Below are 27797 nucleotides of genomic sequence, written 5' to 3'. Positions count from 1 at the left end.
GTGCATTGCTGCAGTCTAAGTAAACTTATCTTCAGTACTTTTCGTTACACTCCACTTCTGAGTCTAACAAAACCTAATGGGAGGTCGCGTCAGGTAACCTTTGAGATTGACCAATCAAAACACAGCTTACCAAATCGCGAAAGTGGACATTCGCACATACCTTTTGAACGTTTTATCTCAAAAAGGTTCGTACCCGAACGATTCCGAATGCTATTTAGCGTACGCTTGCTTCCGGGTGATGCACACGGCGTACGTACAACCATGGCAACGTGAGTAAACAGTCGCTGAAAGTAGTGATTTTGGCAATATTCAAGGATGTCATCTTGCGGAAATATTAGGTAATGGTAAGCATGTCAGAAACCCCAAAGCGTATATACTGCACATCAAATAACTGTGTTATAAGCGGATTTTTGTTTGTGGAGAGATCTGTGCCAGTGACCTGAATATTTTGAAAGTCCCTCCGATCCCTGAATAGTAGCCATTGTCTGATTGGTTAAATCTATTTAACCGTCTCGCGTTTGATTGGACGGTCATTGGTCGCTCAACATTCGTAACTACTCGTCTCTTTCCGTGACCTACAAGAAGACGCCATCGCTCCATCCGGCTTGCCGGAATGACACGAGTAGTTACGAATGGTCGCTCAAAGGTTACCTGACGCGACCTGCTACTAAGTTTTGTTAGACTCAGTGGTTGAGTGTAACGAAATACACTGAGACTAAGTTTACTTAGACTGTACATTGCTGGATCCTGAAAACAGTAGTCACACACTTTACTGACAGATGTGACAAGGGTTTTCATGTAAGAGCACAAGGATTCCAAAAACATTTTATTTGAAACTCAAGTTAGAGTAAAATAAAATTGTGTGATGTGAATATACACATATGTGGAATATTAGTAGCATCCAGAGAATAATTGGAGAGCAGAGATTATAGTACACTTCATACATAAAATTTAATACCAAAACACAATGTCCTACAACAAAGGCATATTCTGAGTGAGTGAGTGATACATTAAAATCGCATCGGCATTATTTCAGCCGTATCGCATGATGACAATCCCCACCCCCACCCCCCTCCACGCACACACACGCGCCATCCCTAAAATTTATGTACCAAGTACAAAATCAGTACCCTATCCCCACTTCTAATATTTTTAAGCAATTAACTTAAATGTCTCAATGTACAAAATTTCTGAACAACCCACCCCAACACCGCGCATGTGTATGAAATAGTCGCATAATCGCTGACCCTCCTTGTCTCCCTAGAACACATGGGTGACACCCCCAACCCCCTCCCCACCTATTTTCATCACCCCCACCGTCTTTTTATCAATGTGCGGAATGGTGGCTTGTATTATCTCGCATGTCTACAGAGCGATACTGGGAGACATGAAAATATGGAATCATAAAAACGAAATAGATTATGATAAGGATGAGATGTTGGCAATGATGTAGTGACTGTGATATATCCTGTAAGTTTACCATTAAATCTGCGGCATTATAGTTTGTCTTGAGCAACAGTTCAACATATCAATTAGTCTCGATGTACACAGTTTTCGTTTACATTCCGTCACTATCCCTTGCCGTCTTCAAGGAGAATGTTTCTCTTCATGTGCCTGCAAAATTCTGAAACAAGGAACCCCCAAATAGAGAACATTATCAAGTGCACAATCTCTCAAATCTATAGACAGAGCGATTTAACACTTATTCAACTTATTTGAATCGTTACAAGATCTTAACTGTGTAACATGGCTAGGTGTGAGTTTACAGGAGAAATCAACGGAAAACACTACTGCCAACATAGCTTTTACAAAGACGTGACAGAAGCGTTGCAGTGAGATCAGTTTGGGGAACTAAGTCCGCTTTCAAGAGACACGTTTGTTTGTTCCAAGAACTATAATAACACTGACAAAACATCGCCAGTGAAATACATGTCTAATTAATGCTAGTGCACATGCTCTAAGTACCTGTGTAGTCGATCTTTCCGTCCCCGTCAGTGTCAGCCTCCTTCATCAACGCCTCCACCTCCTCCGTTGTCATCTTGTCTCCTGTTGCCAAAATGTGTCCGCATTAAGTCCATGTACAGAATCACAAAGGACCAGCACCACTTGTTTCATAAAACCGTACAGAGTCCGTTTTTACCGAATATACGCCGCAGCCACGTTCGTTATAACCACATCAACTACAAAATACGATTTCCTACCAAAATATGTATGTAATATTCAGTATGTAGACTCACTGGAACCAATCGAGGATAAAGACCTTGTCATACGGAATACGTAGTAACGACTGTTTATACGCAAGTGACATAGCTTGTAATCAGGTAAATTTGTTGTGTTTAGCACGCACCCAGGTTGACCATGACGTCCTTGAATTCATCGGCGTCGATGAAGCCGTTTCCGTCTTTGTCAAAGACTTGGAAGGCTGCAGAGAGGTCGTCATCCATCTCATCCCGGCACACCGTCGTCAGTTCCTCCTCAACCATGAAACGCTCAAAGTCGGCGTAGTCGACGTATCCATCTCCTACAACAGTGGCAACGATGTCAGTCTAACCCACTCAGCCTACGAACTATCCCCCTACACAACTGACCAGAAACCCAGTGACCAGTACACGCTGCCATGTGTGTGGAAGACCCGGTCAACCAGTGAGTGAGTGAGTTGAGTTTTACGCCGCACTCAGCAATAATCCAGCTATATGGCGGTGGTCTGTCAATCATCGAGTCTGGATCAGACAATCCAGTGATCAACAACATGAGCATCGATCTGCGCAATTGGGAACCGATGATATGTGTCAACCAAGTCAGTGGGCCTGACCACCCGGTCCCGTTAGTCGCCACTTACGACAAGCGTAGTCGTCTTTTATGGCAAGCATGGGTTGCTGAAGGCCTGTTTTACCCCGAGACCTACACGGGTCCTCGGTCAACCAGACACTGATTAGTTAAATGCGAACAACCCGGTTTCTATGATTTTTCTTAAAGTGCGTAAACCGAAAAACAGAGATGCTGAATTTATGAAATAGACGGTACCGGATGTGTTCGAGGATGCGTGCTTGGATTGGTGCATGAATGAGTGCTTGGATGGATGCATGGATGCGTGCTTGGATGGGTGGATATATGCTTTGATATGGTGATGGATATTTGGGCTGATGCGTGCGTGTGGGGATGGATGCAAACGTGGATATTTGTGTTGATGTGTGTGGGGGATGGATGCAAACGTGGATATTTGTGTTGATGTGTGTGGGGGATGGATGCAAACGTGGATATTTGTGTTGATGTGTGTGGGGGATGGATGCAAACGTGGATATTTGGGCTGATGCGTGCGTGTGGGGATGGATGCAAACGTGGATATTTGTGTTGATGTGTGTGGGGGATGGATGCAAACGTGGATATTTGTGTTGATGTGTGTGGGGGATGGATGCAAACGTGGATATTTGTGTTGATGTGTGTGGGGGATGGATGCAAACGTGGATATTTGTGTTGATGTGTGTGGGGGATGGATGCTTAGATCTAGTCTGAATATTTTGAACTTACTCCTCCTGACTGCCTTACCATTAAACATTTCGCAAGGATTCCTTACCATTTTTATCAAGCCTGTCTAGGAAGGCCCGCAGCTGCCCGTCATTGGCCACGATGAAGAATGCCCGGATGATGGTGCCCATCTCTTTGGTGGTAACTCTACCGTCATGGTCAACATCAAACAGATCAAACGTCTCTTGGATTTCTGTTGAAAACATTGTACCACGCGGACTTCAGCATCTTACGAATTCTCAAGAACAACTGAAAATTAATTTCTGAACACATTCTCGGTACAATTCAGAATATAGTTTAAGCGAACCTGATCATAAGAGGGATAGGCATCCTCACATTGTAAGATAGAGAACCCGACCACCCGACCTTGTTAGCTGTCTGTTCTTGTTGCTTATGACCAGTCCTAACCACATGGATGTTCACGGAGTCCATGAACATATACAAACCTATGATTCATGTGTTGTTTTCCATGCAGCCACACCAAAAGCAATAGATCACAACGATAAAATAGCATTAGGACCGATTCGTCCCTATAATGCCATTAAGTGTTCTAACCGGCTGGATAGATGGTACATTTAGACTGATGAAGAATCGATGTTCCTTATTTGCTACTGGCAATGACATTATCCTGTTTCATTTTTTAAATTCCATATCAGAAATAATCTTTAAACAAGTTCTTTGTTAATCGATTTTCTATTTACTAATCCGGAAAATAAACTAATCGTCTGTGTTAGGTGGATATTTGAGACTAATTGTTAGAGAACATGCACCAGGAAGCGGAAGTTTGTTAAAAGCAGTAACTAAATGCTTAAGTGGATTTCAACTGGCGGCGTGTCATGTCGACACCAGCGGGATGATCCTGCATAGCAGCGCAGAGTCAGTTGGTGCGTATTGCATGTGTTAGTTGTGATTGATGCCGTTTGTGTGGTATTACACACATGAGAATTAATCATGCACCGTCTGCAATTTTACACAATTAAGAAAACTCTGGCAGTTGTCGTATATGCTATTAAAACAAAATTCAGCATATACAAACAGTAACTGTACAATATGTTACTTGGTAACAGTTTGCCGGCAAATCTCAGAGAAATACAATACAGATGTGAATATCAACTATGCCTGGTTAGTATTGACACCGAACCTGGCTGTCGACAGTCGTCAAATAATGATAGCAGGGACTATAACTGCCCACCGCTATACTTGGAGTAGCCACCACGGACAACATCTGACATTCTACCCATACAGGCAATCAAGCGTCGAATCCGACTGTTTCCTTGGTGTGCCATTCCCATTGGATTGCCTGCATCCATACCTGCACATTTTGAACGGGGGGATCGGGAACTTGGCTCCAAGATATATTCGATGGGGATTTACATCCTGGCACCTAGTGGGCCATGGTGATGTTTCCATAGAGGTGTTTCACGAATGGTAGGTAGCGAAGAGAACAGCGAGGGTTTGATTTGTCGTTAATGAACACTGACGAATAGTAAAAGAATAGTCATCAAAATGTGGCACAAGGGCGGTTTCCAGCATTCCTTATGACAGCATTGACCATTGTGAGCATTAAATCATAAGAAACACAACCCTACACCAGCAACGAGGCACCATTAAGGGTTGATCTCCTTGGATCATTTCCTGGAGGTATGCGTTTTCACGACGTCTCAACGGCTGTCGTTAACGTTTAGAAGATAGTGTTACGAGTGTGTTTTTTTCTGTATATTTTGTTATTAATTAAGTAATAATTATTACTGGCTCACAACGTTTAGTGTTTTGAATAATAATTATGATGGGTCACATTTCGTATAATCGATGGTCAGCATTTTTAGGGTTTTGGCAGTTGGCTTTCCGGAAGTGCTTTAGAGTTACCTCCTCTTGGGTTTGTTTTATACATCATCAACATCCGTCAGCATAGCCTCTGTCTGACCGTTGGCGGTGTTACATTCTCTCGCACTAAGACTCTGGTGAGTTTACTATATATTTTGTGACCCACTGCCTTAGAGTTTATCTCATTTGCATTGCATTTGACATCGGTATTGTGAAATTGAATTGCGTATAACTTGCTCTCTTTGCTAAATAATACAATATTTGAATGTTTTAGACTTGTCTTTGTTCTTTTTGGCTGGTTCAAAGGGGATGGTGGTGGGCTTCACGTGTGTAGTATAAAGAACACTATATACAGTATGGTTCAAAATTATTGAGAATAGCTAAAGCATTTCATATTATTAAACGAGAACAAATCAGATAAAATTGAATGTATTGTGAAAGTGAACTGACCTTTTCATGTTGTGTAGGTAACAATTTAATATTTTATCAAGTCTCCTTGAGCTTCACGGCACAGTCTAAGACGGATAGGCATACTTCCTATCAGAGAGGTTAGTGTCTCGTGAGTTATGCTGTCCCAGTATCGGACCACTTCTCTCTTCATGTCTTCAATTTTTGTCAACCCCTTTTGATTCACACATTCCTTCATCATCCCCCAAATGTTCTCTATGGGATTTAAGTCAGGACTATATGCAGGAAATGGTAATGCAGTCACATTTTTCTCCTGAAACCACTGCTTGGCATGTTTTGCGGTGTGTTTAGGAACATTATCTTGCTGCAAAATCCAGTCATTTCCATAAAACACATGTGCACTTGGAAGGAGAAAATTATCTAATATGTTAGTGTAGCGTTGACTTGTCAGATTTCCCTCAAACACACACAGCGGGGTCGTTCCTAATAAGGATATCCCTCCCCATACATGAAACTTTGGGCTGTATTTAGGTCGTCGATACAACGGTGCTGACGCAGACTTTGTCCATATTTTCACATTATTGGGATATACCCATATTGAGCTTTCATCAGTAAAAATCACATTTTCCCAGTCAAAGTATTCATGTGCCAAACACCACTCAACACGCCTGTCTTTATGTTCTTGTTTCATGAGAGGAGAAGGAATTCCAGTCTTTTTCTCCCATCCAAGATCAATCAAATTTCTTTTAACTGTAGATTTTGATACAACTGTTGATCCCCTTTCTATCATTTCATACCTGATGTTGGATATGCTTGCCCTTTGCTTTTTAGACACTAAAATTCCCAGCCGGACGCGATCTGAGAAGTCCAATTTTCTGGGTCTCCCTGCTCCTTTCTGGTGCCCAAAATCCTTTCCCTCTCTAAAATTCTTCCAAATCCTATACACAGTAGAAAGAGGAGTTCCTGTTCTCTCTGCCAATGTATTTACATCATCAATTCCTTGATTACACAACTCAAAAATCAACCTTCTTTTATCTTCAGCAGACATTGTTGACAGTGCTGAGGAAAATGACGTCTGCTACAAATTCAGGGGAGGTAACTCTAATTGTACTATACTCAGTAGGCCAAGATGAGTTACCTCCCTTATACCATTACTTAGTTTTAAGTATCAGTGAATCAGTTGAGGTGTTAGGATAGCTCAAAGTAAGAAGAAAAATTCTCAATAATTATGAACCAGACTATATGTGCATACGAGATATTAGAGGAAGTCAAAACTCCAGGAACCCGATATCCCTGGATCTGACAAGCTAGATAATGCCGCAGGGAAGACAGGGTGACATGCTATACCACGAAGACGTCAAACAGATAGTCAACCGTGAATACAGTTCATACAACATAGGCAATCACAAACCCGACAAAGCCACATTATACGACCCGCTATATTCCTGTACGTAAGACAATCTCCTTAACATATTTCAGACACTGTGAACCAACAACATATGCCAAATACTTTGTATAGCCTTGCTGTGTGTCAGAGTACACCCCCGACATGCGTCACGCAAAATTACAGGAGCGTGAGTGCTTGTGAACCAATGCTGTTTTACGCCACAGGCAGCATGTTCTAGCGGTATTGCTGAGGTTTCAATGGTCCACTAGGAAGCTGCACAATGCACATTTTTGGGATGGCGACACGTCATCTACCCAGTGAGCACCTTGCCAGCACCTACCTTTTTTCTGCTGATCTGTAACCTGAAAAATACAAAGACGTTTTAGAAACCATCACAAACGAAACACCATCACGTTTATGGCTTGTTCAGGACAGTTCAGAATGAGCATGTAAGTGATTTGTAATGAGAGCCATCGTCGCAGATGTTGCAGTAGTAAAAGTCGTAGTAGACATATCCGTTGTAGTAGTGAGTTGTAGTAATAGCCGCAGTAGTTATAATATCGGAGCAGTTGTATCATATGTAGTTGCTGTAGTGAATGAGATATTGAACAGCTGCCGACGGCGTATTTGGTGCAGTAGTAACGGTCGTAGTAGATGTAGTTGTTTCTCTGTGAGTGATAATAGCAACATACGTCGTTGTTGTAGTTACTGCGGTAGACAGCGGCAATACAATGGCGCGCGATTGTAGTAGCAATTATCTGATGATTTATTACACTCAGTGCACTGGGATGTTTACCAGTTAAACATTCTTTGACAGTTGCGTGCATCCTTGTTTCTAAACATCCACATGCGCTGGTGCAAGCCACTGGTTCAGCAGCTTTTAACCCCGCGTCCACGCGCCATGTGAAAGCATATATCACCCTAACTAATCTGCGCAGAAGCTGCAGTTCCTAAACAATGATGGACATTGCATGTTCCCGGGGCTTTTTATGCATCTCCGCAACCTGCTGAGCCGGAATATAAACAACAGAGTTAAAAGCCTCTTTGCCACTGTCATCGATTACACGTGTCAAGCGATGGAACATCTACCCCACACGGATTCCACGACATGATTGATTGGTGAAATGCGAGAGATTGACAACAATAGGCTATCTGGTAGGTTTACCGTAAGGGTATGTCTGGTTGTATACGTGTACTGACACACAGACCTTGCTTCATACTGACAAATGTACGTGGTTTTATTACCCGCCCGTTGAAGATATCGCTGCTTAAAAAATCTATGATTTCGTCGGGCAGTTAATGAAAGACCTCGGGCTTCTGCAAATGATAATGCCCTGAAAAATAGCGTTACCCTTATATTATAGCTAAAATGGATAGAATTATCATTAAAACGACCGCACGTTATCAGAAATGAACTGTCCACTGTAACTTGATAATGGTAGTATGAGCAGAGGTCAAGGTCGATTGTAAACTAAAAGTCACTGTGTTCTGTAATCTGATTGGTTGAAAAACATGATCAAATGGTATTAGATTCCCGGAAACTGCAAGACTATTTACTGCGTACTGACACGTAGAAACCTCGCACGAATGTCGTCACTCAATAGTGACGTCATCTGTGTTGTTCTATGACGTGTCTATGTTTGTGAAATGTGTCAGTGACCTCCGTCGTTTTGTTGTTGGCAGTAAATGCTTCTAAACCGATGCCGCTGTTTTTATTATTATTTTATTAAAAATTCTATTCATTTTAGCTATAATAACGGTAGCGCTATTTTTCAGGGCATTATCAATTGCAGAAGCCCGAGGTCTTTTCAGTTAATGAAAGACCTCGGGCTTCTGCAAATATTAATGCCCTGAAAAATAGCATTACCCTCATAACAGTGGCACGCTCAATTCTGATAACGTGCGGGCGTTTTAATGATAATTCTGTCCATTTTAGCTATAATGTGTCATAACATCGTGGATAAAGGCTAAGCAGTGACGTCATACTCATAGGTATAGGATAATCAGTGACGTCACACTCATGGGTATAGGCTAATCAGTGACGTTAGTCTCATAGGTATAGGATAATCAGTGATGTCACACTCATGGGTATGGGATAATCAGTGATGTTATATTTATGGGTATATTGTTTTCACTGACGTTAAACTCCGTCGTTAAAATACTGTACACTATGCACAGCCAGTGACAGTTTACACTGACAAACGTAGCCAGTGACCTTATACCTTATAACATTCGACTAGCCAATTTAGCCTGAATAATCTTAGTTTTTCTGGGTATATATACAACATACAAGCTGCATATTTGCCATGTGTTGTCCTTGGGAGGGAAAAGCAAAGACTTCTTTAGCCATCAGAACAGTACTTAAATCATTCACATCAAGACCACATTTCACTCTTTTAATATTGGCTGCCAGGTCGTTAATGTAAACAGAGAACAATGGTGTGATAAGACACCCTTGCTTTAGTCCCTTTGGCAGTGAAACCAGGTTCAAAGCAAACTATTGACGCTTACGACCACTTTGTTGTATAAACAGATTAAAGATCTTCAAACGTTTTCCCCTCATTTTTGCCATTTAAAAGTATTTTAAGCCATAAAACAATACCTAACGCCTTTTTCGTATAGACAATACATACTTTTTTGGACAATTTTGATTGTTCAAAAGTCTATATATTTTTTATAACAATACAACTACTGTAACAGCATACAAGACAGCTCTGTGTTTCCCACACCAATAAGCTTCTCAGCTAAAATAACATTCTTAAACACCACTCACTTAATCATGTGCTATAATGTCGCAATAAATTGTACAGGGTACAGACATTAAAGAAATACCTGTGTGATAATAACATCTTGGCAGTCGGATTCCACAAAAGCATGATATATGTTACACTGTTTCTATGCAGTCAACACCATTATTAAATCAGTGAGTCATATTTTCAAACAATATGCCCACACAGACTGGTTTTCAGACACTGAGCAGGAAGATTATCGATACTCGACGCCTTTGTAGATTTAGTGCGCTCTGCTGCTTCCTTCCACACCCATCAAGATATCACAATCTGTTTTATACTTCACCTTGAATTTGAACATTTGATAATTATTGTATTGAATTATCCAGGAGTTCATTATAACAATTACTATCAAAGTAGATTGTACCCGTATAAATATTCAAAGTCGCCCTTTCAAGGACAGAGCTGGGATCGCAAACAATATTTATTTCAGTGTCCCTGACCTCAAAGGGTAGTTAACCTGTACGATCGTGAACGAAAGTTAATCTACTAATCATTATCCAGAAGTCTCTCGTGTGACATTTATCGAACGTGTCTGTTAGCGTCCTCTGCTTCTCAGGCTATTGGAAACATTTATATTGTATATGTTGTTTATTAAAGAGTTTTTCTTTGCCGGCTGTATATCTGACATTACATTTCTCTCGGATGAACATCCTCCCATTTCATGACTAACCCTGGTACAGTTACACCCGTACAAATCACATCTTTCCATATTGTCACGAACTTTGGTACAGTCACACCAGTACAAATCACAACCTTCCATCTCGTCACCACCCTCATACTGTCACACCCGTACAAATCACACCCTTCAATCTTGTGGCAAACCCTGGTACACCCACACCGGTACAAATCGCATCTTCTCATCTCATCCCATCCTGGTACTGTCACACCCGTACAAATCACATCCTCCGCACCTTGATACAGTCACACCCGAACAAATCATATCTTCCCATGTCTACCCGCACCCTGGTACAATCGCACCCGTACAAATCACCTCCTCCCATCTCGTCACACACCCGTACAAATCACACCCTCCCATCTCGTCACGCACCCTGAAACAGTCAATATCCGTACAAATCACACACACCCATCTCGTCACACACATTGGTACAGTCGCACCCGTAAAAGTCACACCCTCCCTGGAAGGATGTACAAATCACACCATTCCATCTTTTGACAAACCTTGGTAGAGTCACACCCGAACAAAGCACACCCTCTCATCTCGTCACCCACTAATCTGTTGATCAGGGACAAGCTGACGGCAGCAAATCTCTTGAGTACTTTGACCCTTGAAGCCAGCAAATATATGTTATTAAGTCATCTGACCCCCTGCATACAAAACATGGTGTCCCCAAACCCGACTTTCATATTACTTTCTTCACATATTAGCACAGAGCCCACGACTGTCGAAGCAAGCGTGACAAGTAGCAATTGCAATTTGGTTAAAGCTCAAGTTAATCTCCTGGACCAGGTGTGTTTGATATGAGTTAGATAGGGTGTCAGCTAAATGAGGCCAGGCAACCTTAGCATGGCAAGGAACAGCATTGGACATCACTGCGTTTAACATTGTTAGTGCATAAAAGGAATTATTCGACTATTCCACTAGAGACTTATCTCCCTTTAAAGTTAAACGTGACCTGTAATGATGACAGCTGTATATGATGGCTGCACCTACCTCGGCGCAACAAATGCACCAGAAATGTAGAGTGGACAGGCAAAGTTTCTCATGAGGTTTGTGAGCGAAACGGATCTGAGACTGCTTGAGGAGTGTTCAATAACAACTGTGGTCCATTCTGTGATCCATTTAGGTCCAAATGAGAACGGATGAATGATTAGATATCTCGAAATAGGGATAGGTGCTCAAACCATAAATAAGACAAATGGTCCTGAAACCTCTGTACTCAACAGGATTTGAAATCTGACGTTTCATGAGGATTTAAGATTCAGTCATGTAATATTGTGCTATTGTGACGCGTCGTCACCTTAATACTGGAGAAAATAAAAAACAAAACAAAAACAAAACAAAACACACACACCCATCAAAAACAAACAAACAAACAAACAAACAAAGAAAGAAAGAAAAATCACTTCTCCGAGGTCAACCAACCAGCGCAGGTATAGGCACGACAAGTATGATTGATGGCGGAACTCGCGGATCGATCCTTAGTTATATATTAAGGAATCCTTAAACTGTCGAGTGTAAGCCAAGCAGAGAAATGGGATGATCTGAGCTTGTTTTGTTTTGGGGTTTGTGTGACATATAGGCCATGTGAAAACGTGTAATTGCATAAATAACGGAGTGGAACCCAGTTTACAGCGTTGGAACTGAGAGGTGCACTATACTTTGTCGTTGGGACGCACCTATTTATTGTGCAATGGAATTAAATTAGATCTCCTTTAAGTTGCTAATATGATCGTAATAACGTTATTTCCGATTTTGAGACTAATTCTAATTAAACATAACTGAAATAACAATAACGGGCACCTCGCAACAGGTACCTACCTCCATAATGCGAACGCAGGAAGTTATCCTGCAGTACTAACGCCAGGACGATGTGTACTTCAGACTGTCCTTCTACCACACGTCACATCTGTCTGAGAACCGTCAGTACTTAGTCGCAGTTCCAAATCGTGTGGTATACTGCATGCACCCACAGCTAAATGAGGTAACCCGTGTGTACCATCTCACAGTTGTATGAACTATAAGCGTTAATCCACAATCGTCACGCCAAGGTAATTCCAATCGGGTCCTACTTGACATAATCCTCTCCCGATTCACTAGCAGGCGGTTTATCCACTCCGCAAACTATTGTTTTGTATATTTATCATGCACCTCATTGATTACAGCAGGGGGATTAATAACATCGGTGGGTTAAGCAGGCATGTGTCGGTCGGTCGTAATTATAGACCTGGTTTAGAGTTCAGTCACTGAGTTGTGCTTGGTTGCTTAGTAACCCTGGGTGTTTGAACATGTTCGATAAGATTTTACAGTTTAATTTATTTATTCTGAAAAGAGACCAACATATTTAGCAAATCGAGAACAACTCTCTTTAGAAGCACGTTTTAAAATGACAAGGCAGCTAAAAACAAAACAAAAAAAAAAACAAAAACAAAAAAAAAAAAGACCAAAAGAACATATAGCACCCCTTTATTATTCATGTGGAAGCGGCACGCACAGGTTTTGTTTGAGATCGTTTATTATACATAATGCTCGGTTTCTAAAACTGTCACCCTGCAGCAGTAAATCGAGATAAGACTGACTTCGTCCAAATGGCCGCTGACTGCATCTAGGACTCGGATGTTTCCCGTACTCTACCTGGTGATTAAAGGGTGTCATCCTAGACGGCACTAGCAATCGATTGTCAAGCGTCAGGCTGGAGAGTGCACACAGCCTCGTGCAGTCCCGCGTCATGTCAGTCCTTGCACTCAAGCACAATGGGTTGAAAATAGGGTAGCCGAATTGTTCAAGTTCTCGCCAGTGGAAGTGGAGTCCTTGAGTTTGTTCTGCAGACTAATTATACCATTTGTGAACCCTACAATACAATCAGTAATTACAATATAATGCACTCACTTCAAGTTAATTATTTCTGACAGTTGTCAAATAGTCAGCGATGAGCAGAATCTCTGAAGTAAAGCTACCCGTGAAGGTCCGGGTTAGAATGTTGGTCTTGAGTAACCCATGCTTGTCTTGCGAGGCGACTAACGGCATCGGGTTGTCAGGCTCGTTTACTTGGTTGACACATATCATCGGTTCCCAGTTGCGCAGATTGATGCAAAAGCTGTGGATCACTGGATTGTCTGTGCAGACTCGATTATATACAGACCGTCGCCATAAATTTGAAATGTCAGTGAGTGCAGCGTAAAACTAAACTCACTTGAGGTTAGCATCAAATTTGTGATGCTACAAAACGAAGATGCTACCTCAAAACCATATGTATGGAGGGGTTTGCAATGTTGTTGATTGTAATGGTTGAATCCGAACATTTTGTGTTAAATGTGCACTAACGATAGCGCAGATGAACGCGAACAGTTAAGCGGCCATGGAGCTCGCCGCTAGCTGACATCATCCTTCAAGGACACAGGTTGGTTGCATGTTGTTTTACGCCACCCTCGGCAATATTCCAGCTATAATGGCAGCAGTCTGTAAGTAATGGAGTCTGGACCAGACAATCCAGTGATCAACATCACGAGCATCGTTCAGTTGGGACACGATGACATGTGTCAACTAAGTCAGCGACCCTGACCATCATCTGTTAGTCGCCTCTTACGACAAGCATGGGTTACTCAAGACCAATTTTAACCCGGTCCAGCACGGGTGGAAGGGCAGTGTCAACTGAAGTTAAACACCACTTGTTGCTTACCGGTCCTCTTCAGAACATTTTTAGAAATTATTCAGTGTATAAATTTGAAGTTATAAGATTTGTTATCCTAGGGCAGATACAGTTATTTGAGAAAGGGGAGAGCACTATACTGAGAAAGGGGGGTGGGTGCACACTTCATTTTCACGAAAGCTCCAACGGTCATTTCATAAGGATGGGGGTCGGGGGTGAGCACCCCTGCATACCCCACCCCCACCCCTATAAACGGGAACGATATTCTTGTGATCGAGATATGAACAAATGCATATAATAAGCATTTCCGCAGAGTTTTCATAATCAGCCAATCAAATGCCTGGAAATCTGACAATATATATGTGTCAGGAATATTTGCTGCATGCACCATATGTGTCATCTCATGGACATCATGTCTTCCCGTTGGGATGGAAGTAGAAAACAGAAAACGCCGCTTTGAGATTTCATTGTCCTGGCTGTATGACTATCCAACAAAAGTGGCTTAACACTGCACCCATCAATACTCAAGTAATGGTGATCTGTAAATAATCAATTCTGTTCCAGAGAAGAGAATAGTTTCACGAGAAACAATGTAAACATTGGCATCAAACAAATGAGGCTGTCTGACCTCCCGTAGGCTTCCGCTTCCGACAAGCATGGCTGCTGAGGATCCATTATAACCCGGATGTTCATGTGGATCGAGGCTACGGGGGTTCAACGTCAGGCATAATTGTGACATCAAGCTTAGGACGTCACGTTATGTTGGGCACATCAGACAACTACATACACATCAGGACACTATATCATGTTGTACACACCAGACAACTACCCTCATACCAGGACACCATATCATGTTGTACACACCAGACAACTACCCTCATACCAGGACACCATATCATGTTGTACACACCAGACAACTACCCTCATACCAGGACACCATATCATGTTGTACACACCAGACAACTACCCTCATACCAGGACACCATATCATGTTGTACACACCAAACAACTACCCTCATACCCGAACACCATATCATCTGTACAAACCAGACAACTACCCATATACCAGTACACCACTTTATGTTGTACACACCAGACAACTACCCTCATACCAGGACACCATATCATGTTGTACACACCAGACAACTACCCATTTACCAGGACACCACTTTATGTTGTACACACCAGACAACTACCCTCATACCAGGACACCACTTCATGTTGTACACACCAGACAACTATCCCCGTACCAGGACACCGCATTATGTTGTACCCCCATATCAGAACTCTCCATTGTGTTGTACACTCCAGACAACTACCCTCATATCTGGACACCACATTATGCTATATATACCAGAAAACACCCCCCATGTCAGGACACCACTTTATGTTGTACACACCAGGCAATTACCTATGTATCAGGACAACACTTAATGTCGCACAAGCTAGACAACTATCCACGTATCAAGACATGACATTATGTTGTACAAACCAGACAACTACCCACGTATCGACTCACAACGTTATGTTGAACACGTCAGACAACTGATAACGTTTGTTCAGATCAATGTTGACGTCAAACAATACTTTCTAAATCACTGGAGATATTGACAAGTTTGAGCACGGCCTTGTTTAATAACTAGCGTGTTTGTTTAGCGTTTAATATTGTTCTGTGCAGTGTTAGGTTGCTATCGTTGAGTCAAAACAAGGCTGGGTAGGGCAGAAGGGGTCGGGTGGGCATGTTAACATAAGGCTAATGGCTTATGCTTCATTTAAGTTTGACAGAATGTGTTTGTGAGTTTCATTTCACTCCATGGGGGAGATTTTGACAGAACACGGGGGACTCACACAACACTGCGCTTTAAGATGGACACGCTTCATGGATATAGGCCTTTGTTCGCCATCCATGCTTTCTAAAAAATGTCAATAGATATATAACTTGTTGTATTTGGGATTACACTTTCTCAGGAAAGTACAGATTCTTATACATTCATTGTTGACTTGAGTCCCATCACCCACGCCCTCAGAGTCAATCACCTAAACGCCAGCACGCATGTGAAATACCCAACGTATGTTTAACCAAGGGTTACTATAGCACTTAGTGTTTTGTTTCCAAATTTCATCATATAAGCATCATTCATTTGTGGATTTCGAAGTTTATTGAAACAGCAAAATCTTATGAGTATATGTGAGGATGACGGGAATGTGGGAAGGAAGAACCCGTTCGCATAGAAACGTCTAGAATGATATTAACAAATGGCTAAAATGACTAACAGAACAGAAAAATGGTAGTGTGCCTGATAGCAGTATAACCTGACTTTGTAATCATACCAAGCAACAGGTTGTAGGTGTGCTTTTGTGTATTATCGTGCGTCTCTCTCTCTCTCTCTCTCTCTCTCTCTCTCTCTCTCTCTCTCTCATGAGTACACGTGTAAGAATATGTATAAATTCTATTCATATGAGTGTCCAACATGCATGTTATGCATAAGAATACTGTCCCCTTAGCTGTAATTACTTCAAAATGACAATTGCTTTCACAAAATACAAGTATACAGTGTACACAGATAAGACAGGAGAAATAGACTTAACACTTACCCCCATTCTAATCTCGAATGTCCACCCGAGTGTAGCCGGGTGAAGGTGAGTGAAGGCAGAATGCTTGATACGTCCGACAGGAGGCGCGCGCGTAGGCCAAATGTCCAATTTTAGGGAGTGTGCATGCAACAGGTCTCCACGCTAGGCTATACTGGCACTCGATACACGGTTCAGTCAGAAGCAGTTCCACTACTTGAACTCAAGGCAACAATCCGTTTAAATTGTACAAGTCGAAAGTGATGACTGGATGCCGATGTCCCTGTCCAGTGTACTGATATATATTCAAGGATCCTTGGCACAGTGGCTGTGTGGAATCCTGTCTCCCTCTACTTCATCCACGGCAAGGTCAGAGATGAACACCTACTACCGGAACCCAATGCGCGAAAATTCTTCACTCCAATATAAACATCACAGGTTACCTTAGTATAATCCAATGTCGAATACACTTGCTTGACTAAATGCAAAGATCGAGGGCTTTCTCTCCTGTAATCAAACAACAGTGACTGTCTCTGTTTGTCCAAAGATCGAAGACAGTTCATTTGTTATACCAAAGAATTCGAAGAGAACTGCGTTCTTGATCCAAAGATCGAAGACTTTTCTTGTCCTTGTCTAAAAGATCGAAGACAATTTATTATATAATGTCCAAATATAGAAAACAGCTGCTTTTAGTGTATTTACAAACAAGTATGATGTAGTATTGTCGGGAACGTGCGCGGAGAACTGTTTGCAGCAAGAGCTTTAGATGGAAATTAATCTGTAAACACCCTCCGCAGTGCCTGTATTCAACAAGTTCAGATCAGGCTCCAGAATCAGAGGTCCGCGCTGTTATTTGTCTCACGTCGGTGTCGATGCTGTTAAAGTGCGTGCAACGTCAACGGTGTCACCAGAATTGAGCGACCGTAGTCAACATAAACATGCATGGAGCGTGACGTTGCTCATGCGAGGGTCTCATTATTCTTTAATGTTTCTTGTGGATTCAGGAGCTCTTGGACACCATTCACCTGCTGCAACCATCAACCCAAACATTCGTAATGGGATTTCATCACATACTCGACCGGGGCTTGTGTTATCAAACACTAATCAATTTCAATGGATATTTTTCATCCAGGGTTGGTATGGCGGTAAATGTGTTATGCGACAATGTGGATCAATTATTGATAAAGTTCATTATTTGCCAGGCGTCCTTTGAGTTGAGCACGTGCAGACGGGACGGAGCGAGACCTTCGTCCACTCCACGAGGAAGCTGACATGTAATATTAACGCGGACATGGTGGACAGGAGCGTCGTCACGAACCATGCTGATGCCCACCGTCATGTATCTACCGTGACATTCTACCGCGGTGTTGCTTGGCCGATCTGTGTTGCTGCATTAATTGCAGTTTTACCGACATTTCCTGTCTTTAAACGTTCAGAAAGAAATGTAAAGAAGTGGTTTCAATAATAAATCTCACTATTATGGAAGGAAATTTGTTTTGAGATAAAACAGAATTTGGTAAAGGCTCTGCACCTAGCACTCTGTATTCTGTCTGGTTCTCCGTACACATGTCGTTCAGGCCCACCGAATGAGGACTATATTGGACATCTTTTGGTAACCTAAATAAAACGTGTTTACGTAAAACACACATTGCATTTAAAGCATATTGGAAGTTCTATTTTCAGTGTAGACAGCGGTAAATTAAAGCGATAAACCCACCACAGGAAATTTCGTCTATGCTATTCAAACTATAACAAATATTATTATACTGATAAACATTAAATCAAGGAATGGCGACCAATTCGAGATAGTACCAAGTGAAAAGCGAGCACACCCTGCCTAAACACACGCAAAGGCAAGCCGATTGTCCAACTGCTACATCCTTACCGACGGCAAAATAGGGGTCGCATATTTTTTGTCACCCTCCATACTTTACTCTAAAACCTTTTCAACTCTTTTCTACATACCATTGAATGTTTCATGCCTTGTTTAAACTAATTTCGAAGATTCAAACGGCATTCAAACCTTCGATGAAAAGACATACTTGATTACAGCTGAACAGTGGTATAACACAAAGGCTGGGACAGGCGTAGTCTGTCATTCAGACCCTGAAGCAAATATATCCAAAAAACGCCCATGCAAGTGTAGAAAATGTGGCAAGTATAAATGTCCATAGGTTCAGGCAAAGAAGAAAGTGCCAGGGTTGTTTTACATTGTATGTGGCAAGTATAAATGTCCATAGCTTCAGGCAAAGAAGAAAGTGCCAGGGTTGTTTTACATTGTATGTGGCAAGTATAAATGTCCATAGGTTCAGGCAAAGAAGAAAGTGCCAGGGTTGTTTTACATTGTATGTGGCAAGTATAAATGTCCATAGCTTCAGGCAAAGAAGAAAGTGCCAGGGTTGTTTTACATTGTATGTGGCAAGTATAAATGTCCATAGGTTCAGGCAAAGAAGAAAGTGCCAGGGTTGTTTTACATTGTATGTGGCAAGTATAAATGTCCATAGGTTCAGGCAAAGAAGAAAGTGCCAGGGTTGTTTTACATTGTATGTGGCAAGTATAAATGTCCATAGCTTCAGGCAAAGAAGAAAGTGCCAGGGTTGTTTTACATTGTATGTGGCAAGTATAAATGTCCATAGGTTCAGGCAAAGAAGAAAGTGCCAGGGTTGTTTTACATTGTATGTGGCAAGTATAAATGTCCATAGCTTCAGGCAAAGAAGAAAGTGCCAGGGTTGTTTTACATTGTATGTGGCAAGTATAAATGTCCATAGGTTCAGGCAAAGAAGAAAGTGCCAGGGTTGTTTTACATTGTATGTGGCAAGTATAAATGTCCATAGGTTCAGGCAAAGAAGAAAGTGCCAGGGTTGTTTTACATTGTATGTGGCAAGTATAAATGTCCATAGCTTCAGGCAAAGAAGAAAGTGCCAGGGTTGTTTTACATTGTATGTGGCAAGTATAAATGTCCATAGGTTCAGGCAAAGAAGAAAGTGCCAGGGTTGTTTTACATTGTATGTGGCAAGTATAAATGTCCATAGGTTCAGGCAAAGAAGAAAGTGCCAGGGTTGTTTTACATTGTATGTGGCAAGTATAAATGTCCATAGGTTCAGGCAAAGAAGAAAGTGCCTGGGTTGTTTTACATTGTATGTGGCAAGTATAAATGTCCATAGCTTCAGGCAAAGAAGAAAGTGCCAGGGTTCTTTTACATTGTATGTGGCAAGTATAAATGTCCATAGCTTCAGGCAAAGAAGAAAGTGCCAGGGTTGTTTTACATTGTATGTGGCAAGTATAAATGTCCATAGCTTCAGGCAAAGAAGAAAGTGCCAGGGTTGTTTTACATTGTATGTGGCAAGTATAAATGTCCATAGGTTCAGGCAAAGAAGAAAGTGCCAGGGTTGTTTTACATTGTATGTGGCAAGTATAAATGTCCATAGCTTCAGGCAAAGAAGAAAGTGCCAGGGTTGTTTTACATTGTATGTGGCAAGTATAAATGTCCATAGGTTCAGGCAAAGAAGAAAGTGCCAGGGTTGTTTTACATTGTATGTGGCAAGTATAAATGTCCATAGGTTCAGGCAAAGAAGAAAGTGCCAGGGTTGTTTTACATTGTATGTGGCAAGTATAAATGTCCATAGGTTCAGGCAAAGAAGAAAGTGCCAGGGTTGTTTTACATTGTATGTGGCAAGTATAAATGTCCATAGGTTCAGGCAAAGAAGAAAGTGCCAGGGTTCTTTTACATTGTATGTGGCAAGTATAAATGTCCATAGGTTCAGGCAAAGAAGAAAGTGCCAGGGTTCTTTTACATTGTATGTGGCAAGTATAAATGTCCATAGGTTCAGGCAAAGAAGAAAGTGCCAGGGTTGTTTTACATTGTATGTGGCAAGTATAAATGTCCATAGGTTCAGGCAAAGAAGAAAGTGCCAGGGTTGTTTTACATTGTATGGTTTATTTACTTAGGGATGTGTTTGCTGAACATGTTCACTTCACTTCTTCACTTCAGAGACCAGTTGTTAGTCTGGAAACGACACACCGCTCAGCATGATGGACAGTGCCATGGTCTTACTGACAGTGGGACATATGATGTATGTGAGATTACCTATTCTCAGTAGGGTCTTGGTTCGAACCCCAGATGGATCTCAACCCAATGTTCATGAACATGCACTTTACTGAGCTAGTGTAATCACAATCAGAACATTTCCTAAATGGCATTGTAACATTTCATGTATTTTCCCACTATGTATCTCTAGGCCAAGATTTTGATACGAAACAAGTGAAGAGATTTTACTTGTCTCCGATTTCCAGTGCAGGCGCTTAAATAGGTAGTGGGAAGCGCTGATTATTATTGAAGGCTATCTGCTCAACGAGATGATGGAAGATAGTTTTGTGAAACGGAGCCCCAGGATCTCATATGTTGGAACACTTTAGTATCTACGAAACTTCCTGCCTTTGGTATCAAACCCGTAGTTGAATGTCCACAATATACTCTCAAAGATGTTAGACATAGCCGGTTCTTCACTATGGTATTTTTAAACATCAGTGTTGAGTGCACCAAAACCCTCTTTCGTCACCACTCGACAAACACATTTACACTCATCGATCAATGATCTCTTTCAAAAGACGATAAACCAACCAGAATATATGCATTACCGTGGACACCTCAGTTAAAGAATAACCACTAATTATATGTTGGCACGACCAAGGAATTGATTGATGGTGTTGATGAAGGAAATTAGACATTGTTATAAATGTGCTGTCACCCTTTCCAACCATATTCATCACTGAAAGCATCTATTTGTTGCCTCTGCCGTCGATATGGGAAATGGCGATCTTTTGTTCAGTTCATTAAGCGGACTAACTGCACTGCAAGGAGGGGTCACACGATGCCATGCAAAAAACATTGCCCTACTGACCTGATTAGTACAATATAGAACAAATAAGAAAGGCCAGTTTAGATTGTGGGTTATCAGTAGAGGCTCTAAATGGTTAGGTTACAACATTTTGTCGTGTGAGACCGAACGTGTTTCGTTAACTACATCAGGTTCATGACTCAGACTAGATCCAATAAATCAGCGTTCTTTATTCAACAGGTAACAGCTGTCGTGATAACGTATGGTGTCACACGGTGATACGACACGATACGGGATCCAAAATTCAATTGCCGACCGTGGATAACATACACGGATACTCCAGAGGCAAGTTGTCCGGAAGATAGTACTGACGTGTACCTTGCTCAGATGGAGTCGGTGTAAAACGACCTTGATCACATGTAACGCACGGTGAATTGCTGGTTATGATGTATGGACGCAGTGGGTCTGTTTGGATACAGACTTGCTGAAGGAGCATCTATCAGAATGTGTTTCACTGAACATGTGATTCAAGTACGTCATATAGCGACGCCCTTCGGCGTATCCCATATATGTTGTTCAGTCCAGTTGCTTTTGTATTACCTCACATTTCACACGATAGTCTGTGACCCCATTCCATGTCTTTAGACATTCCAAGACATTGTAGCATCGTCATTCTGTCAGACCGGGACATAGCAGAATCGGGATAACATAAAACAACGAAATTCTTGTACAGCATCAACTTTGTAAGACATCAGTGTTGTATGACATCAACGTTGCACGACATAGCGTTGTATGCCCGGGAAGACACATCATCCCCAGAAACGTCTACTTGATCACAACTGCTCATGACTCAAGATTTGCACGCTGCCTCAGAGCAGGGCCTTTCCAGGAAAGCGTTCAGCAGTGAGCTATGTCCAAGGCCTCTTTTCACAAAGCATTATGTTGACCGTAAGTCACCAAGGTGATCTCAGTGTAGCGTCAAAGAATGATGGTTAAGTTACCTATTAATGGTAGCTTCGTGCAAGGAGCTTCTGGACGGTACAACGAATATGTGTCGAGTAAAGCTACACGGACTTAATCGTGATGCAGATGGCACAACATAATCGTTTACATTTGGTGCAATCTGGTGTTTGTTATGCTGGGACGTTGCAGGTCAACGTACGTCTTCACGGTCTTTACGGTTGGGGGCCCTTCACAGCCTGGTGTCCGTTTCAGAGCTCGGTTCCTGTGTGAAGTCGTATCAAAATAAATTTGTTAGGGTCAACAACAGGAATTCCATACATCATGTCACTTTGCTGTCTCTTAAAAACATATTGCTGTATTTCCAGATCGATTTTAGCAATATGTCGGACACAGTGCACGAAAGACAAAAAAAAAAAACCCAGAAAAAACCAAACCAAAACAAAAAAAATAATAAAATAAAATAAAAATAAATATAATAAATTTTTTTAAAAACTCCAAAACCTCAAAAAACAAAACAAAAACAACAACAAACAAACAACAACAACAACAAAAAAAAAACCCAACCAGACAAACAAAAATCCCAAACCAAACAAAACAAAAAAACCCCCCAAAACAATACTCCTTAAATGGGTATTTGCCACAGGTATATTTGGAAAACAACGCAAATTCTCCGAAACAGCTTCGCAGCGTCCCGCAGAAGTGGATAGCACCAGTACAGTACAATCCAAGAGACTCCAAATAGTCTCCGAGACATGGGATTGACTCTGTCCATTCAAACGCAATCAGCAAGGGTCGCAACTATGTTAATGGAGAGAGTTACAGCAGCATCATTTGTCATGTGTGTTAGTGCCAGGATTTAGATTCCGTTTCTAATTTTCAGTACGACTGGACCGTTATTTAGCGGCTTGCCATTCGAATTCATTGGCAACCTACTGGATTTCAATCGGTGCATTCTAGTCAGAATTCGCGTCAGGACAAGGGTACATTCATTCATTCATTCATTCATTCATTCATTCATTCATTTATTTATAATACGTTGAAAACTAGCATACCGAAGAACATGCATACATTAGACATAAGTATGAACTTGCGAGTGCGAAGAGAGGATGCCATTTGGTTGAATAGCTTTCAAAATTGATGTTTCTCCTGGAAATGAATTTTACAGTGGTGAATATGTCTTTCAATATACTTAAGTAATCATCATCTTTTGGATGGGTTCCATCTTCAACTATCTTACCCAAAATGTTAAACCAAATCAAAGATTTTGTAAAATTATCTTCCCGAATACTTTCTGTAATCCACTGTTCACGTTTTTTCATCACATGCGCAATGTACGTGGAATAAAGTCTCCCTAGAAACATTACAAAAAGAACATTTTGTTTTGTCAGCAAGATTCATCATGGAAAGATTTGGTATAAACAATTCCGGGCAGTAATTTAAATGAAAAATCTAACAGTTTCACATCTCTTAAATTATTTCTGCAAATATAAAAATCATATGCCAAAAAATTCTACACAATCAAATAATGATTCCTATTTTTGCAAATATGAGGTTAAACAGTTTCATATGACAATTTATCATAGAATAATCTTGAACCTTCGGGGATATGAAATTAATATCAAGGTCATGGTTGTTTAAATACCCATCCTTCTAAAGCCCCGTTCACATGCACCTGTTTGCATCCGTATGTATAAATACACACATGAGCAAACTTTACACATGTGTGTAAATGTGTCATGTGAACGCATTTACTCACGTATGTAAATATACACCAGGAGCAAATTTACATGTGGTCAGGACCAGGTGCAAAAGTATATTTACATATATGTAAATTTGCACTGCGAGTAAATTGTGTCATGTGAACGCATAGCAGAATATACACATATGCAAAATTGGTTTGATGACATAACAGTTTACCGGATGCTGTTCTAGACAGGATGTCATCATTACTATATTTAGCTCAGACGTCTGCACCTGACCCTTCATTCTGTCTGAGAAGTCATTTAGTTTTTTATCTGATGAGATCAAGATGCCTAAGCAGTCAAACAATGCAAAACGAAGAGGTCAGTCCTGGACTGATGCAGAAACACTGGCTTTGTTTAGTGCATGGCAAGAACTACATGTGGAAGAAAACTTGGATGATCCCCACAAGAACAACAGTAATATCTATAAAAGTGTGTCTGCGGCATTAGAAGATTGTGGCTTTGAAAAGTCTGCTGAACAGTGTAAAACTAAAATGCACACGCTTAAACGATCTTATCGCAGCTGTAAAGCAAAAATGAACAAAAGTGGATCTGGTCGCTCTACCTGTAAATTCTTTGACAAGATGCAAGAAATATTTGGCAACCGTCCTGCGTCTTCCCCTGTGAAAGTTATTGAATCGTTATTAAGAAAAAGAGTGCAAGATGTTGGCAATGAAGACGAGGGCAGCGATAATGATGGTGACACTGATGATAATGACCTGGAGCACGGAAGTACTGAATTCGAAGATAAGAGTTTCACAATGAAGTACACTAGTGGAGGAAGTCCCCATGAGAGCCATGGCGTCGATCTTTCAGAGGATGTAGAGACGGATCCTGATGTGGACCCACTGTCGAACCTAGATAAAGGAGTAATGTCCAGAAGCAAAGACCAAGGAAAGGGAGTAGGAGATAACACTTTGGGTGTTGCGGCATCTGGAATCCAGGAAAAGGGCTCTTCAAAGGCAAAGAAGGCCAGAAAAACTAAGCTGGAAATTGCTTTGTCAACTGCATTTAACGAAATGTCAAAATCGAATGAAAAGGTAGAAGACAAATATGTCGAATTAGAAAGGAAGAAAGTCGAAGTAGAAATAAAACGCATTGAAATGGAAAAGCTGAAAATGGAGTCAGAGGAAAGACAGCGCCGTGAGGAACGCCAGCATCAGTTCAGTATGATGCAAATGATTCTTGGGTCTGTGGGACAAAACAGACCTGGCGCTGGAGGTAACATGAATGCATCATGGATGGGGCAACGCACTTCAAGGCAGCACACTGATACAGCACCATGTAACCCTGGAGCAGACAGCGATGTATCCTACGATTCTTATGGATCTTCGTTTTACAACATGTAAACAAAGGCAAAGACTTTGAATTTGAATTTCTGAAAATTTCTGAAATGTTTATTGTTTCTTACTTATTGTGGAATGCTTTTTTGAAAAGACATTTAGAATAGTTTAGTTTGTACCCTTCAACGGGTCACGTATCCTTCATATTTCATATAATGCCTCTTCATGTCACTGTGCTAGAGAACAAAGTACAGACAAAGAACAGACATGAAAAGTTTTGTATTTTTGTTTGAATTGAGCTTGTTTATATCATACAGTCATATGAATAAGTGTTTCATATGGGTTGTACCTTGTTCTTACATTTGTTTCAAGAAAAACATAATCAATGTGTATAGATAGGCATGACCGTTTGCATACATGTTTCGACTAAATACCAAAATTATCACTTACATAGACCTGCTAACAGAAAGTTGTCATAAGTACTGTTATAAATGATTGTTACACACGTTTAGGATGCAATGGCAGTTGCAAATTGAGTTCATGTCACTCTTGATCCTAGTCTACCAACTACACCCCATACCAATATTGGCGTCCCATCTGCCCCAACTGTCTGTGGAGTTTTACCTACAACAAATTCTACTCTGACAGGTTTCAATTTTTTTTTATCACATTGTGAAAGATGAATATACTTGATCTCGCTGCACAAAAACAGAACATTGAATTTCAATGATTTATGTTACTTTCATACAGCAATACATTGTAATCTGAGTGATATAAGGCATGTCATTATCACTGCATAAACACTCCTGAATCTAAATCAGGAGATAGACTCTCAGGCTATACAGCCAACATTCAAATAAAATATAAACACTCCAAATTGGATAACCATTTGTAACAGAAAAGGTCCAGTTCAATTCATTATTTACGGATTACAGCACAGCTTCCGTGAATGCCTGCATGACATTGTCACGAGTGACTTTGCCTGGCTGATCTGCAGCGTCTTCTTGCCCATCATCTTCCATATCTCCCTGCAAGGGTTCTTCCACGTGCCAGATATCGTCAAAGCGGTGATTGTGAATCTCACAAATGTTGTGAAGCACAACACACTCAGCTATTACAGTACAGGAAAACTCTACACCCACATCCAAACGTTTCTGCAAGCATCTCCAGCGCCCTTTCAGTCTTCCAAAAGAGTTTTCTATTGTCCTTCTGGCACTACTCAAGCGAGAATTGAAAACCCTTTGACTGCTGGATAATGCTCCACGATTAGGAAACGGTTTCAAAAGCCAGGATCTGAGTGGGTAAGCTGGATCTCCAAGAATGACGACTGGCAGCTGCACATCCTTGTCTGACAGGGACACTTTTTTAAACCACTTTGGAAAAAGTCTCGACTCCTCACCTTTTTGAAAGATTTCAGAATTAGAAAACACCCTGGCATCATGAACTCGCCCAGGCCATCCAATGTTAATGTCTCTGAAGATGTATTTGTCATCACAGACGGCCTGAAGAATGAGGGAGTACCAGCCCTTACGGTTCAGATAATCCCCATGAGCTTCCCGCGGTGCCATGATACGAATGTGACATCCATCTATGGCCCCTGCACAGTTTGGAAAACACCATTTGTGCTCAAATCTTCGTATCACGTCCTTCAAATCTTCATTTAGGGGAAATATTACATATTCCGGCAGCAAAATATCGCATATGGTCTGACAAACTTCTTGAATGCATTTACAAACAGTAGACTTGCCAACGCCAAACAGATTTCCCACAGTTCTATATTCTGATGTTGAAGCCATCCAGTATATTGCGATTCCAACTTTCTTTCGTACATCCAAAGGTTGGCGAACAGCTTCGTCACTGGCTTTTAAGCAATCCTGCAGTTTTGTGCAGATAAGATCAAAAGCTCATTTGTTCATTCGAAAATTATCGTACCAGTCTTTGTCGTCATTCGATTTATTCATGTCGTTCCACCAAACAGACTGTCTTTCTTTCTTCCAGAGAGCTCTATCTTGTGACAGACCTATTGCAAGAGCAGTACATATCTGATACTGTGTTTGTCTTCTAAAGCGCCAGCGATAAGAGAACATCTTTCTCCGTTGAAGTTCAGAGGACAAATGAGACAAACTGATAATTTAT

General features: G+C 41.2%; 3 protein-coding genes across 4 annotated transcripts; 1 reads left to right on the top strand and 2 right to left on the bottom strand.

Annotated features, from left to right (window-relative positions):
- Nucleotides 1–813: 813 nt before the first annotated feature.
- On the bottom strand, nt 814–17750 carry LOC137277129 (uncharacterized). 2 transcript variants are annotated; one of them, XM_067808798.1, is made up of 6 exons: nt 16860–17750; nt 7485–7506; nt 3575–3718; nt 2348–2521; nt 1966–2046; nt 814–1624 (listed from the first exon to the last, which is right to left on the bottom strand). In XM_067808798.1, exons 1-6 carry the CDS (start codon nt 16863–16865, stop codon nt 1572–1574), a joined length of 480 nt encoding a protein of 159 aa, XP_067664899.1. In that variant the 5' UTR covers nt 16866–17750; the 3' UTR covers nt 814–1571. The 2 variants fall into 2 exon arrangements, with proteins under 2 accessions (XP_067664899.1, XP_067664898.1); XM_067808797.1 differs by lacking the exon at nt 16860–17750 and adding an exon at nt 12437–12849.
- A 6915-nt stretch (nt 17751–24665) lies between these two features.
- Nucleotides 24666–25727, top strand: LOC137279075 (uncharacterized). Its single transcript, XM_067811553.1, has one exon. It carries the CDS (start codon nt 24666–24668, stop codon nt 25725–25727), a length of 1062 nt encoding a protein of 353 aa, XP_067667654.1.
- Nucleotides 25728–26590: 863 nt separating this feature from the next.
- On the bottom strand, nt 26591–27229 carry LOC137279074 (putative nuclease HARBI1). The gene has a single exon (XM_067811552.1). The coding sequence runs from the start codon at nt 27227–27229 to the stop codon at nt 26591–26593; it is 639 nt and encodes a 212-aa protein (XP_067667653.1).
- Nucleotides 27230–27797: the final 568 nt, after the last annotated feature.

The sequence above is a fragment of the Haliotis asinina genome, chromosome 3 (assembly GCF_037392515.1).
Source record: "Haliotis asinina isolate JCU_RB_2024 chromosome 3, JCU_Hal_asi_v2, whole genome shotgun sequence".
Taxonomy (NCBI): Eukaryota; Metazoa; Mollusca; class Gastropoda; order Lepetellida; family Haliotidae; genus Haliotis; species Haliotis asinina.
The sequence above is the reverse complement of the archived record's forward strand: the minus strand, read 5'-3'. Positions and strand labels throughout refer to the sequence as shown.

Excerpts from the sequence above, each read along its gene's own strand:
- LOC137279074 (XM_067811552.1), bottom strand. The coding sequence starts at position 27,229 with ATGGCACCGCGGGAAGCTCATGGGGATTATCTGAACCGTAAGGGCTGG.
- LOC137279075 (XM_067811553.1), top strand. The coding sequence starts at position 24,666 with ATGCCTAAGCAGTCAAACAATGCAAAACGAAGAGGTCAGTCCTGGACT.
- LOC137277129 (XM_067808798.1), bottom strand. Across the intron at positions 3,719-7,484 it reads TACAGATCAGCAGAAAAAAG|AAATCCAAGAGACGTTTGAT; the intron begins GTAGGTGCTGGC and ends TGTTTTCAACAG. Across the intron at positions 2,047-2,347 it reads GGACGTCATGGTCAACCTGG|GAGACAAGATGACAACGGAG; the intron begins GTGCGTGCTAAA and ends TTTTGGCAACAG.